Source organism: Cibotium barometz, chromosome 8, assembly GCF_041138505.1.
Source record: "Cibotium barometz isolate CiBa-2024 chromosome 8, ASM4113850v1, whole genome shotgun sequence".
NCBI lineage: Eukaryota > Viridiplantae > Streptophyta > Polypodiopsida > Cyatheales > Cibotiaceae > Cibotium > Cibotium barometz.
In genome coordinates, this window is record NC_141053.1 from 12,758,585 (window position 1) to 12,773,905 (window position 15,321).

Here is a 15,321-nt window from a genome sequence, read left to right on the forward strand (position 1 = left end):
GTAATATAACCTCCCACCAAATTGAGCATGAATGTATAGTAGTCTTGCTTATAGGAAGACCAAAACCTTGTCTTTCACTTGGGTCAATTCCACTTACACCTGTTTCTTAAAATCCAATATCATTGAAAAGGATGGAGCATTGATTTCCAACAGAAAGAACCCTTGAACTTTCATGTCAGGGCAGGAAGAGATGTCGTCCCTCACAAAGCATATGCATGGATCATAATAACTAGGAAGACAAGCATGTCATGGTTCATCAAAAAGAAAATGAGAACTAATGGGATCCAAATCCCTCACCCACATGAAGACAAAGGCATTAAGTAGATGCCACACAATTATCCATCAAAAGGGGAGCATGGTTTTGAAAAAATCAAGAGTATGTTGTTCCAATTTACTGATACACAGAAGTAAAGCACTTATCTAGACCGTTCAATTAAATTTAGGGGTCACCCTTTGATTTTGAATTCTAATCAAAGAGTGAATGTGATTTTCCCTTCCACCCCCTACCTTCTTTCAAAGTTGCAACCCATAGAGGAAGCCCCCTATCAAAGCAAGATCCCCTCCAGTTTTTTCACAGCCCCGTCATCTTACTCATCAGTTGAGGAGAGTAATTTGCCTCCATAAGGTAAGCCTCCCCCTTGCAGTGAGCTTCATTCTCCCTTGTTTTTAAGAATTACATCATTGTGACAGTTTCAACATATGTATGCATGTTTTTCTTCACACGAATCAGTATTTCCATGGGAGAGTTAAGCAGCCCAAATGTTATTGTCAGCTTCTCTGAATGGCCATACAAGGACCGATCCTTTGTCTCTTGCACAAAATCTCCCAAGAACCACTCCTTCGTCTCTTGCACAATCTCCCATAATATGCTTTGAGGGTGGGAAGATATCCTCTCCTTGAGGTCTTCTCATGTAGCAGGTGTTACAAATGTTTTCCTTGTGAGTGGTTCTCACCTCCTGAAACAATTGTATGTGTTTCTTGCTCATGTTCAATCCAGCTCTGGCCAGGCTTCACCCCAAGCACCTTGTTTCTGTCTGAAGCATTCTATCTCAGCTGCACACTCCTGCAGCCCCGCATCAGCATAGATGTTTGACATCAATACATATGCAGTAGCCTGCTTGGGCTGCAGGTTCACTGCATGATCAAACGCCTGTTTTGCCAGCTCTATGTTGCTATGTGTACGACATGCACCCAGTAGCGACAACCAAATGGCAAGATCAGCCTTCATCGGCATACTCCCCAACATGCTCACTATTCTCTTGAGGTCCCCCGCACGCCCAAGGAGGTCTATCATGATGCCATAATGCTTTAAGTTTGGACTTATGCCATAATCTCTGCTCATGGATTCAAAATACTCAAGACCTTTGGCAACAAGACCAGTATAACTGCAAGCTGAGAGAACTGAAGTAAGCAGTATGTCATCAGGCTTCCTACCTGCCACTTTTAACTTCTCAAACATATGAAGGCTTTCAACAGAATTTCCTTCTGATGAATGACCAGCAATGCATGCACTCCATGACACAACATCAGGTGTGAGAAGCCCATCAAAAACCGACTGTGCATTTACCATGCTTGCGCAACTCCCATACGTGTAAACTAGAGTGGCTTGCATGGTTGGGATCTGATCATATCCAGCAGAAATAATGTCAAAGTGAAGCTTCTTGCATATCTCTAAGCTTCCAGTTTCACCACAAGTTTGCAGAATGCAGATAAATGTAACAGCATCCAAAGTCATATGCTCCTTTTGCATCTGACTGTACAAAAATAAGGCCTTTTCTGCTTGCCCTTGCTCAACATAGGCATAGAGCATCGCAGTCCATGACACAATGTTACGCTGGGACAACCCACCAAACACAGCCTCTGCTTCCACAATATCCCCACATCTGCCATACATTCCCAGAAGGGTGGTACCAACTACCATATCTGATGCAAAATCATTCCTGTGGGCATCTGTGTGCAATGCCTTTGTGATCTCCAAAGCAATCACTTTGGTCGATCGCCCCTTGAGGAGAAGAGCTTCTTCCTTCTCTGCAAGGATGCCACATGCTTGAAGAGCCATCACGAATGTCAACTGTTCTGGTGCCATGTTTTCCTCTTGCATCTGTCGGTACAGCTGTAAAGCCTTCTCACCTTGGCCCTGCTCAACATAGGCAGAGAGCATTGCATTCCATGACACAACATCACGAAGGGGCATTGCACAGAACACATCCTCTGCTTCTGTAGTGGTCCCACACTTGCCATACACACTCACAAGGGTGTTGCCAACAATGAGGCGCAATGTGTAGCCCTTCCTACGGGCATCTGCATGCAGAGCCTGTCCAAGTCTCAAAGATGTGGCTTTGATCGATTGCCCTTTCACAACAAGGGCTTCTTCCTTCTCTGCAAGGATGCCACATGCCTGAAGCGCAATGACTGATGTCAACTCTTTTAGACCCATGCCTTCTTCTTGCATCTGTCTGTACAACTCCAATGCCTTCTCCCCTTGGCCCTGCTCAACATATGCTGACAACATTGAAGTCCATGACACAATGTCGCGTTCAGACAATGTACAGAACGCATCCTCTGCGTCTACAATGGTCCCACACTTTCCATACATGCTCACAAGGGTGCTGCCAACAAAGGCATCGGATGCACAGCCCTTCCTTCGGGCATCAGCATGTAGTTTCTTGCCCTGTAAGAGGTCAGGAATGCGGCCACAAGCTTTGAAGAGGCTAACAAGAGTATATTTGTTGGGCTCCACGTTTTCCTCTTGCATGCATTGATACATTTTGAGTGCTTCAATGAAGCGGCCGCAGTCGACATAGGCAGAGATGATAGCACTCCATGAGAAGACAGTACGGCGAGGCAAACTATGAGAAACCTGCCATGCATCTTCAGCAGCGCCGCACTTTGCAAGGGTCACTACCAAGTAATCACCTAGGAAGCCGGTCAGCTGGATGCTATGGAGGGCGAGATGGGCATGGACTTGCTTGGCATGAGGAAGGGCCTTATTCTTTATGCATGCCTTGAGGAGGGAGAGGTAGGTGTTGGAGGAAAGGGGGGCGTGCATGCGGGAGAGGGCATCGAGGGCTCTGTCAAGCTGCCCTTTATTGCATAGTGTTTGGAGAAGCGCTTCATCAGTTGAAGACACACCCTCCCTCCTGCAGGAATCAGAAGAAGAGGAGGAGGAGCCCTGCCATGGCTCGGTCTCCCTCTCCTGTTGCCGTCTGCTGCTTGACCTTTGTAGCTGTTGCAGTGCAGACTCTCGTCGTAGTAGTAGGAGCGATGAGCTTCGGGGACCAAATGGAAAAGCCCCCATTACAAGGTTTTGCACTTGGTGAAGGGTGTGGGTGTTAAATTTCAAACGACTAATGATTTTACTAAAACTGAATGTTACTCAATGGTCAATTTTAGGACTAATATTTCACTAAAATTACATGTTCCTCCCTTGGTTAACTTTTTCCAATCGTCAAAAACGTTTCTTTAAAAACTTATGCCACGGTTTAGATGTGTTAGAGCTAATGTATAAGTGTGTACATCAGGGTTTAGATGTGTTAGAGCTAATGTATAAGTGTGTACATCAGTGCTGGTATGTATATTATGTAAATAATTTGAATGATAACCTTTTTGTTGAGCTAGTTCGGGCCCTGCAGGTTGGGATAGGCTGAGTTACGTCCAAGTTGTATGGATATTAGCACATACTGGGGCACCCTAACAATTTTTGATATGTGGCAGGTTTACTCAGGGAAAGACTTGAAGATAAAGTATCCTAAATCTAGTCCCAAAACTAAGAGATGGTACCAAAAGGAGAAGCAGCCTGTGCATACATTTGTGGCCTTAATTGAAACTCCCTTGGGCAAAAGACCAGATGTGAAAATTTGGACTAAAGGGGACTATTTGGAAAAATAGAGTCCTAAGGATGTACCTCTAAATCATTACTTGTGGCATGCATGCAGTTAGAGTATCATATCTCATGGGAACATTCATCTTTTGTTTGGGAGGAGGAGAGATGGGACAAAATTTGTAATCTTCTCAATAGTGAGTTGGGGTAAGATGGTAGGTGTAAAAAGAGCTCTTTTGTATATGGTAGTCTTGTATATGGTAGCTTTTAGCTTATAAATATAAATATCTATTGTTCGCAAACAAAAATATTTATGCAAACTTTGGACCTTAAATATAACTAAATCGCCTTGCAAACTTTGGACCTTAAACTTGCATTTTATAATTTTCTGAAAGTGAGAAAATAAAACTTGTAGGTTAAATTGAGAACATTGTAAGTCCATTGTACTCGGGTTTTGATTTTCTTTAGGCTCAAATTACCCCATTACAAGGTTTTGCAATTGGTGAAGGGTATTAAGTTATGAAAGCCTCATGGTTTTTGTAAAATCAAATAGTGTGAAAATAAACGATTGGTCAAATGATGTGGTGAAAGGGACTTTTGAGAGTTATAAAAACGTATTGGATTTTAAGAAACAGGTGTCAGTGGAATTGACCCAAGTGAAAGACAAGGTTTTGGTCTTCCTATAAGCAAGACTACTATACATTCATGCTCAATTTGGTGGGAGGTTATATTACCTAGAAGTTAATTGTATTTCTCTTTTATTCAAAATGAAAGATTATATCATTAAAAATAAGTATATCAAAAAGCATAGTTAAAGACAAATGCTAACTGTAAGAGTTTAAGGTGCAGAGAGAGAGAAAAAAAAAGTAATGTACAATTAATGAACAAAAGAGTTTAAAAGCCAACAAAGCTGATAAGAGCAACAAAAAACAACAAACGTCTAGGGCCCTTCCATGAAGGGAGCACAAACCAATCAATCTCTTCTGTAACAAAAAAAACAAACATCTAGAGAGCATGAACCAATCAACCTCTGATGTAACATAAACGTAAGCATTGAGCGAGTCGATAATATTGAATAATAGTATTTTTTCATGCTTCTTGAGGTCTTGATTCTTCATAACTTCTTTGGGGTTATTAATCTCTTCCAAGGTGTTGTGTTTGTGACTTGTGGTGACCATCCTTATCTCTAGTCTCTAACTTTTGTTTATCTTGTCTAATATTTCTTCTTAATTATACATACAGAGAACTACCAAATAAGCAAATATGTTATGATTCTTTATTTTAAATCACATCATGATTTTTAGATATTCATATAGCCCAAAATACTTTTCCTCTAATTACATTATGTAACTTGGTGGGACATACCAAATAATGTCTTCCATATGAGGCCCTCGGCCTATCTCATAACATAGGTGAATGGGAGTTTAGTTAAATGGAAAGAATAATGTAGATGTTGTATAAAGGAATTGGTTTTAAATAATATGGAATAGTGAACCAAACTTGGAATCAAAATGATGGGGTTCAACACACACATGGAATAAAACATGACAAGTGTGGAATGCTAATCTAGCAATAATAGATATTCACACAAAAATTGACAAAACAAAGGATGCTTATTGTATTATTGTACAATGAAACATAATTACATTCTCCTGACAATCCTTTTAAAATGTACAAGTATTCAAATTTTTAGGCTTGAGGAAAAACCCTATTGTTAATAAATCGCTCATGATATATCCATCATAATGATATATCTATCATAATATCCAATCTAGTGTTTAGGGAATGATTTAGGCATCACCTATTACAAACTATACACAAAGGGTACTTTTTTGTCTCATAGGCCATTTTGGTCTTCCGTTATTAGTAGTTGTTACTAAATCTCTCTCTCTCTCTCTCTCTCTCTCTCTCTCTCTCTCAGTAGTTTGGCAATGACGCTTGCATTTGGCAAGTAATTGCAATAGTTAACCACCTCATTTAGCAAGTAGCTCCAATAGTTAACCACATTATCCTTGTAACTTCACAATAGTTAACCACCTTATCCTTATAACTACATAATATCTTAATATTTTTCTTTACTAGACTTAGTGAATCCTCGGTTGATCCCCACAAGAATTTTATATTCTACTTAGATTCATATAAATTTGTGGCTATCTTGGCAAAGTTATGTATAAAACCTTGTGTACTCTATGAATGATCTTACTTGTGTAAGGTTGGTAGGGATAGAAAGATTTTAAATGACTTTGATTTTCCCCAAGGTTGTGCATACCTTATTGAGAGATTATTTTCCCGATAACTCCCCCTTATACACACAGAACACACACTAATTATTTTCTCGATAACTCCCCCTTATACACACAGAACACACACTAAACAAAATTTGCATTTCGCGGCACCTATAGAAAATTTGCCTCACTCAAGATGTTAGGTATCCAAAGCTTCTTGATACAAGCCAGCATCAAAAGAGTCACCTGCATCTTCAAGACTTAGTTGTAAACTTGGCTCCATAGGTATAGCCGTATGTTTACAGTCTTCAAGATTGAACCTCTTCACTAATGCATCCATGTATTTGCTTTATAGCATAACAATGCCATCATTACGTCCCAAATAATAGTGCAATGGTCCAAGATCTGACATCACAAAAGACTTATCTAAATCAGCTATAAAAGCTAAAGTATGATCATCATTAGGGCGTGTGAGAAGCATGTCATCAATGTATAACACGATGACCAATAAAACATCCTCAGTCCTCTTAATATAGAGGGTACTATTAGTTGGGCTATTGCAAAAACCCTATGCAACCAAGTATGCATGTATCTTTTCATACCATGCTCTGGGAGCCTACTTAAGACCATATAAAGCTTTCTTAAATTCTGCATACTTTTGATTCCTAACTTTTCTGAACAAAACTACAACATGAGATACATAGACCTCCTCATGCAAATCTCTATTCAAGAAAGCAGTTTTGATATCCAATTGACGTACATTCCAACCTTTATGTACTGCAAATGCAATGATAGTCCCCATGGTAGTCATACGACATGTGGATGCAAAGGTTTCATCATAGTTAATGCCTTTCTGTTGTGCATAACCCTTTGCAACAAACCTAGCTTTGTATCGCTCAACATTGCCATCTGATCTACGTTTGATCTTGTAAACCCATTTTGTACTAATGGCCTTCTTGCGCCAAGAGGCAAGTCTACCAAATCCCATGTATCATTTTTGAGTATCGAATCATACTCAAATTTTATAGCACTCATCTAATTTTTGGATTCCTTTGCTTCATCAAAGGAGACAAGTTCCTCTTCATCACATAAACTGGAAATAAGAGCATAACTTGGGTTAACAAGAGATACGTGATGAGGGCCTGCACGTGTTTTGCTAGGCAAAGGAGTGGACAATTTGCTATCACATAGTTGTTTGCACTAGCTATTTTGGCATACTTTTTGACTCCTCAATTTTCCTTCTTTCCTCATCAACTACATCATCCACATTTGCCTCATCAATAGGCTGATCTGTGGGATGAAAAACATGCTGATTTGCAACATGTGTGGGCTGATTTTCAGCATTCCTTTGATTACCCAAATGCTCTATATCAATGTGTCCTACATTGAACAATGCAACAAGAGTGTCGAATATGTCCTGCGAACAAATACAACATCTCTACTCACAAGAATGTGCTTGGTATAGCAGGATGATAGAGACGATAACACTTACTGAGCTGTATCACACAAAAATACATTTAACAACCTTATCGTTAAGCTTGCTGCGAATTTTCTCAAGCATAAGTGTGTAAGCAAGACAACCAAAAATGCGTAAGTGAGACAAAGGGGGATTTCTTCCATTCCAAGCTTCAAAAGGTGTAATTGTATGCAAAGCCTTTGTAGGACACCTATTCAAATCATACGTTGCACACATGACTGCTTCAAGCCAGAAACCATGAGGTAAGTCTTGACTTTTGACCATACATTGTGCCATCTCCATGAGAGACCTGTTTTTATGTTTAGCTACACCACTTTGCTAAGGTGTATAGGGCACGATGATTAGCCATGTTTGCATTCAACTCCTTATACATATACTCCTCCCCTACGTAGGGTACTAATCTTACATGCAGAAGCATTTTCAACCGTATAGCAGCAAAGTGCTTGAACCACATAAAAACCTATGATCTCTATTTTAATGGAAATACCCACGTATGTTTAGAATAACCATCAATGAATGTGACAAAATAGAGATAGCCCCCAATAGATGGTGTCCTCATAGGACCGCATACATCATGTATTAGCTATAATTTTTGGACAGCTCTAACTGAATCAATTGGGAAATTATTTCCACTACACTTTTCCAAGAATACAGCCCCTCACAAACATGTTTGATAGAGGCTTCAAGATGTGGTAGCTTAGACACCATGTCATGTTTATGCAAACGCAACAAATTTGCCAAAGTTCAAGTGACCAAAGCATGCATGCCACAGCTTTGCATCACCCATTGCCTTTGTGGTAGAAACTATACATACAACGTGCCTTTGTCTTGCATATGCATCTAGCCTGTAAAGGCCATGAGACAAAGTACCAAAAGTAACAATTGTCTTATGGTCACTGCAATCATGAACAAAACATCTATCATCCACAAACTGAACCACTAAACCAACCTTAGTAATGGTAGAGATAGATAACAAGTTCTTGTTGATCCTTGGTACATATAATACATCTAAAAGCATGATTATTCCACTATTTGTAGCAGTGAGAAAAATTTTCCAACTCCTTTTACATGATATGAGGAGTTGTTTGCACATGTTAAAATGTTTCCCTATGGACCAGATTCAAGTGATGAGAACTGTTACCATATTATAGTAGTGATGTGTGTGAACACACTTAGGACCGCCGGGGCACTTTTTCCCTCACTAGGAGGTTTTTTCCCCCGTGCATTGTATATACGCCCATTATCTTCTAGGGCTGGTTATCTTTCATTTTTGGCACTCATAATACACTACTGTGTTGTGCTCAAGCTTCCTCATCTTCTTGAAGTTGTGTGTGCATTCCTGCAACCCTAATTCCAACAATTGGTATCAGAGCAGGCTTCCTCCTCCCGGGCAGCATCACCGGCACCTGCCGCTTCATCTCCTCCGATTGCGACGAGGTTTCACGAGCGTCTGCAGGTTAGTATATGCCGTGGGTAAGCCCGTAGGGCTTGTTCGTTTCAGAATTTTGATCTGAAGTCATTTCGCCCTCCGTTTTTGCATTCCAAGTACTGCGCAGGCAAAATCGTCCTACTGTGCAGATTTTCTGTCAAGATTAAAATCTGCAGGACAGGTGCCCATTCGTCTGTTTTGGGCTGTGCTACATAGCACAGGTCGATTTTATACAGGTTTACCTCTTACAGACAGCATTTACATCTAGTAGTACAGTCATTGGCCATGGCTGACAACAATGATGTATTCCGCATGTTGGCTGCTGAGGATAAGTTGGATGGCACCAACTATCCATTGTGGGCATATATGATGCGACATGTATTGGTAGCAAAGGGGTTATGGAACATTGTGCAGGGTATTGATGCACGTCCTATTGTGGCTGGGAATGCTGCAAACACATCAGAAACAGGTACTGTTGATGATGGTGCAGGCACAAGTGCTGTAGCAGCTGTTCGAGAACCACCACTTTCAGCAGAGCAGATTCGTTGGGATGGTAGAGATGCGCAGGCTCATGCCTTGATTGCGCTGTCTGTCAAACGTACCATTATCCCACATATTCGCTCCTGCAGGACTTCTAAGGATGCTTGGGATGTACTTGCCACATTGTATCAGGCAAGAAATGAGGCTCGTGTTGCTTATCTCCGAAAACAGTTGGAGAGTGAGCATATGAACGAAGGTGATTCTATTGATAGCTTTTTGACAAAGATCAAGGATTTCAAAGAGCAGCTCATTTCTGCAGATGAAATCCTGTCAGACAGTTCACTTGTGCAGACTGTTTTGAATGGTCTACCAGATTCTTATCAGGGTTTTGCTTCCACTCTTCGCTTGATGATGAAAGGCAATCCCAATGCCTTATCATTTGAGGAGTTAGTTTCTGTTTTGCTGCAAGAAGACCAGTCAAGGCAAAACAGGAATATTATGCGTGTCGCAGATCAAGCTTTCGTTGCTAGTCAGAGAAGCGGGAAAGGTAAAGCTGGCTTTTCTTCTAGTAAGCAGAAATCTGCAAATGCTGCGCAACCAAAGAAGGAAGACAAAGATGAGAAGAAGGGTGACAAACAGAAGACATTTTGCAAGTACTGTAAGGGAAATGATCATGTCATCAAAGCGTGTCCTAAGCTGGCTGCGAAAGAGGCTAAGAAGAAAGAGGCTGGTATGGCTGTTGCAGATGCCTCTCCTTCTAACAATGAATCTGCTAATGTTGTGCTAGATACAGAATGGGCATTCAATGCGCAGTGCAGTTATGACCCATCTTTGCATGACACATGTATGTCTGCAGTAGATTCAGATGTATGGTACTTTGACAGTGGTGCCACTAAGCATATCACCTCGCAGCGCAGTTTATTCACTTTCCTTGAGTCTGCTCCCACAGGGAATACTGTCACTTGTGCCAATAACTCCTCTTATCCCGTTGAAGGAGTTGGACAGATTGTGCTGAATGTTGCAAATGGCAACACCTTTACACTTTTTGATACATTGTATGTGCCAGGGATCAAAAAGAATCTGCTGTCAGTCTCCGCATTTGCCAAAACAGGTTTGGTTGTAAAATTTGTGGATGACAGATGTACTGTTCATGATCTCTCTTGTGGTGACATCATTGTAGCATCTGGTTCACTATGTCGAGGGCTGTATAAGCTCAATATGGATGGCAAATGTGTAGAGGATTCAGCATGTGCTATTATGGATACGCAGGCTATTTCAGATGCAAAACTGTGGCATGCACGTTTTGGTCATCTGAATTTTGCAAGTTTGCTGCGCCTGCAGAAATCTGAAATGGTGTCTTCTTTGCCTAAGCTTGAGGCACCTGTCAAGCATGTTTGTGAGGGCTGCATATTGGGTAAAATGCAGCGTGCTTCCTTTCCCAAAGATGGATCAGTGAGAGCTGAACGCAGATTGCAGCTTGTTCACAGTGATGTTTGTGGTCCCATGCAAACTCCATCATTTGGAAACTACCTTTACTTCGTGACTTTCATTGATGATTTTACCAGGCATGCATGGGTATATCCTTTGAAGGCAAAGTCCGAAGTGTTTTTGTGCTTCAAACAGTTTTTGGTTATGGCTGAAAATGTGTCAGAAAGTAAGATGGGCACCCTCCGTTCAGATCGAGGGGGGGAGTATATGTCTTCAGAATTTAATGCATTTCTGGCTGAGCGTGGGATAAAACACCAATGTACAGTGCCGTATACACCACAGCAAAATGGTGTGGCTGAGAGAAAAAACAGGTCTCTCATGGAAATGGCAAGATGTATGGTTAAGAGTCAAAGTCTACCACATGGTTTTTGGCTTGAGGCTGTCATGTGTGCCACTTATGTACTAAACAGGTGTCCCACCAAAGCATTACAGGTTGTCACTCCATATGAGGCTTGGCATAGCCGCAAGCCATCTGTTGGCCATTTACGTGTTTTTGGTTGCCTGGCATATGCATTAGTGCCTGTGCAACATCGCAGAAAATTGGATGACAAAGCTGTCAAATGTATTTTTGTTGGATATAGTGCTGAGAGCAAAGGCTATCGTTTGTATCATCCACAGACAAAGCGCATTTTGGTTAGCCGTGATGTTGTATTTGTGGAAGATGCAGTTCAGCCCTTGGTTTCATGTACTAAGGAGACAGATATCAGCTCACGTGATGTCTATGATACATTGTTGCCTCTTTTCAGTGGTGCACAGTCAAGTGCAATACCTCATGAGGCAGTTTTTCAGCCTATGCAGGTTTTAAATGATGGCACAGATCAGCCTATATCTGATGCAGATGTGCATGATGCACTTTTGAGGATGAGAGACAAGAGATTGAGGGCTCTAGGAATATGCCTAGATGGCTGGTGCAGACTTTGCGTGACAGCAAGTTGGATGCCCCTTTGTCTAGTCGCACTCGTTCTGGCTCTCATGGTGCCTCTTATGCGTCAGATTGTTATGCATTGGCTGTTTCTAGTATGTGCGATGAAAGTGAGCCTGTTTCATTTGATGAGGCACAAAGTTCAGAAAATTGGATGGCTGCTATGCAAGCAGAATACGATGCTATTATGAAGAATGGTACATGGTCTTTATGTGACTTGCCCCCTGGCAAGAAGGCCATTGGCACTAAGTGGGTATACAAATTGAAGCGTAAGCCTGATGGCACAGTGGATCGCCATAAGGCTAGGCTTGTTGCAAAAGGTTATGCTCAAGAGAAGGGCATTGATTTTGATGAGACTTTTGCTCCCACATGTCGTATGACCACTGTTCGTAGCATCTGTGCATTAGCAGCTCATAATGGTTGGAATGTACATCAGCTGGACATAAAGACTGCGTTCTTAAATGGAGATTTGCATGAGGAGGTGTATGTATCGCAGCCTCGTGGTTTTGTTCAAAGAGGGCAGGAAAACAAAGTGTGCAGGTTAAAAAAGGCTTTATATGGTTTAAAGCAAGCTCCACGAGCTTGGTATGAAAAAATACATGCATATTTGACTGCACATGGGTTTCAGAATAGTCCAACAGAAAGCACTTTGTATGTTAAACGTGTGGATGGTGTACATCTAATCATTGCTCTCTATGTCGATGACATGCTGCTCACAGGACCAAATGAGAGTCATATTGCTGATTTTAAGGCTGATTTGAATGCCTCTTTTGAGATGTCAGATTTGGAGCATTTGCATCATTATTTGGGGATACAATTTAAGCAGTGTGATGGAGGTATTGCTTTGTGTCAGACAAAGTATATTGAAACATTGTTGCGGAGATTTGGCCTTGAAGACTGCAAGCCTATTGCTACTCCAATGGAGACAGGTTTGAAGTTGAGTCTTCATGATGCTGGAAATCACTTTGATGTCACACTCTATCAGACAGCTGTTGGTTGCCTCATTTATGTATGCATTACGAGGCCAGACATTCAGTTTGCAGTCTCACAGGTGAGCAGATTTATGCATAGCCCAGGCATTAAGCATTGGCAGGCAGTGAAGCGTATCTTTCGCTATTTGAGTGGTACTCGGCATCTTGGGTTGTTTTATCCCAAGGGGGGATCATTGCCGCCAGATTTACATGCTTTTTCAGATTCTGACTGGGCTGGTTGTTATGACACACGCGTGTCCACGAGTGGTTTTTGCTTCATGCTTGGAAGCTCATGCATATCATGGTTGAGCAAGAAGCAGCCTACTGTGGCCACTTCTAGTTGTGAAGCTGAGTACAGGGCAGCTTTCACAGCTACGGTTGAGTGTGTGTGGCTCAGACGCCTTATGGCTGATTTGGGTGTTGGGCAGCCATCTGCCACCACCATCTTCACTGACAGTCAGAGCGCATTGGCAGTTGCGCGGAACCCAGTGTTCCATGCTCGTACGAAGCACATTGAGGTGCACTACCATTATGTCAGGGAGAGACTCTCTGCAGGAGAGATCAGTTTGGCTTATGTGCCAACACAGGATAACCTTGCAGACCTTTTCACAAAGGCTCTGCCTCGTGAGAAGTTTGAAGCTTTTCGCAAAGCTTTGGGCTTACTCCCTTTTGTGGATTCGTCCACATAGCTAGACACTTCCCTATACATGAGTGCTAGCTCTTGTTCACCGCATCACTCCAGGGGGGATTTGTTACCATATTATAGTAGTGATGTGTGTGAACACACTTAGGACCGCCGGGGCACTTTTTCCCTCACTAGGAGGTTTTTTCCCCCGTGCATTGTATATACGCCCATTATCTTCTAGGGCTGGTTATCTTTCATTTTTGGCACTCATAATACACTACTGTGTTGTGCTCAAGCTTCCTCATCTTCTTGAAGTTGTGTGTGCATTCCTGCAACCCTAATTCCAACAAGAACAAACTGTGAAGTAATGTGCTTACTAACACCACAGTTGTCAAAATACCAGACATGTACATCTGTAAACAACCATGAATACATCCTTATGCGAAGGGTCATAACTGCATTGCACAATGAAAACCCAATCATCATGTGCATAGTTTGTAGATTCTTTGTTTTTCACATTAGATGTTGATGCATCAACTACTGTCATACCTGAGTATTTCTTTTTCTCCTTCTCATGTCGCTTCCTGCACTCATTAATGTAGTGACCAGGTTTCTTGTAGTAGTTACATTTGCCCTTTTTCTTTGGCTTGTCACCTTCCTTGTCTGCAGGCTTGCCCGATGACTCTGATTTCGGCTTGTAACTATCCTAATGAGGAAAGGATTTACCTTTTCCTCTTTGTTGACTGGCAGTAAAAAGCCTGATCTCATATATGCATGACAGATCTATTTTGCCTGGATTTCTCTTCTTGCAAGAGCACAAAACTTAAAGGAATTTGGATTGCCTTTCATCATGAGTATGATGGTAGAAGCAAAACCTTGATACGAGTTCTGCAACACATTCAAGATAGTAAGCACCAATGAACTATCAAGATATACTTCATTAACACTGGCCAACTGCTCTTTAAAATCCTTGATTTTTGTAAGGAAACTGTCCATGGAGTCTCCCTAATCCATATGCTTTGTCTCTAATTGCTTTCGTATATAAGCAACACGTGCTTTATTATGTACATCTAGTACAATGACACAAGTGCATCCCAACCATGCTCAGCAATCCGGCATGACCAAATGTGAGGAATGATTCTCCTCTTGACTCACAAAGCAAGCAATGTATGTGTGTGTGCATCTCTTCCATCTCACTTTATTTGTTCGTGCGTATGAGGTATGCTATGTTGTGGTAATGCACCATGTGAAACTGAGTCTGTGTCTGCAGATGTGCCTTTGGCATCATGTTCATCAGAGGAACCAAAACGTTTCTCAGTACTACCAACCACAATAATCCACTGCCCTTTGGCTACCAATACATGCCGCATCATATACGACCATAATGGGTAGTTGATCCCATCAAGCTTATCCTTAGTGGATAACATCTGAAATACATCACTAACTTTTTGGCCTTTGGGGTCCAATTTTTTTTGACCTTTCAAATTCTGGAGTTACTTATCTTTTCAGTTTCCGTAACCCTTTGCTGTTTGCATTTTGGGGTGACCGTTCGGGTTTCGAAATTTTTGACCGTTCGTATTCTCTTGTGTTCGGGGTACAATTAAGTTTCTAAAAAATTCTCAAAATTTTGTGGAAAATTAGACAAAGGTTTTTTCCAATTTTTGGAATATATGGGTTTGTTGTCTATGGTGTGTCCGTTTAGGCGTCCATGACCATTCAATTTCTTGTAAAAATCTATTTTTTGCCCAGAAAACTATAAATTCCATTAAAATTAAAGATTTTAATCGGATTTGAGGATTGTCGGGTGGAATTAAAAAATTTCATGATCGATGGGATTCTCGGAGTAAATGTTTTTTAATAATTACCAAACTTGGAAAATTTTTA

At 41.3% G+C, this 15,321-nt stretch overlaps 1 protein-coding gene across 1 annotated transcript; it reads right to left on the reverse strand.

Moving 5' to 3' along the window:
* Positions 1–243: 243 nt before the first annotated feature.
* LOC147635923 (putative pentatricopeptide repeat-containing protein At3g01580) lies at positions 244–3,298 on the reverse strand. The gene has a single exon (XM_086802046.1). It carries the CDS (start codon positions 3,296–3,298, stop codon positions 989–991), a length of 2,310 nt encoding a protein of 769 aa, XP_086658172.1. The 3' UTR covers positions 244–988.
* Between the last annotated feature and the right edge of the window lie 12,023 nt (positions 3,299–15,321).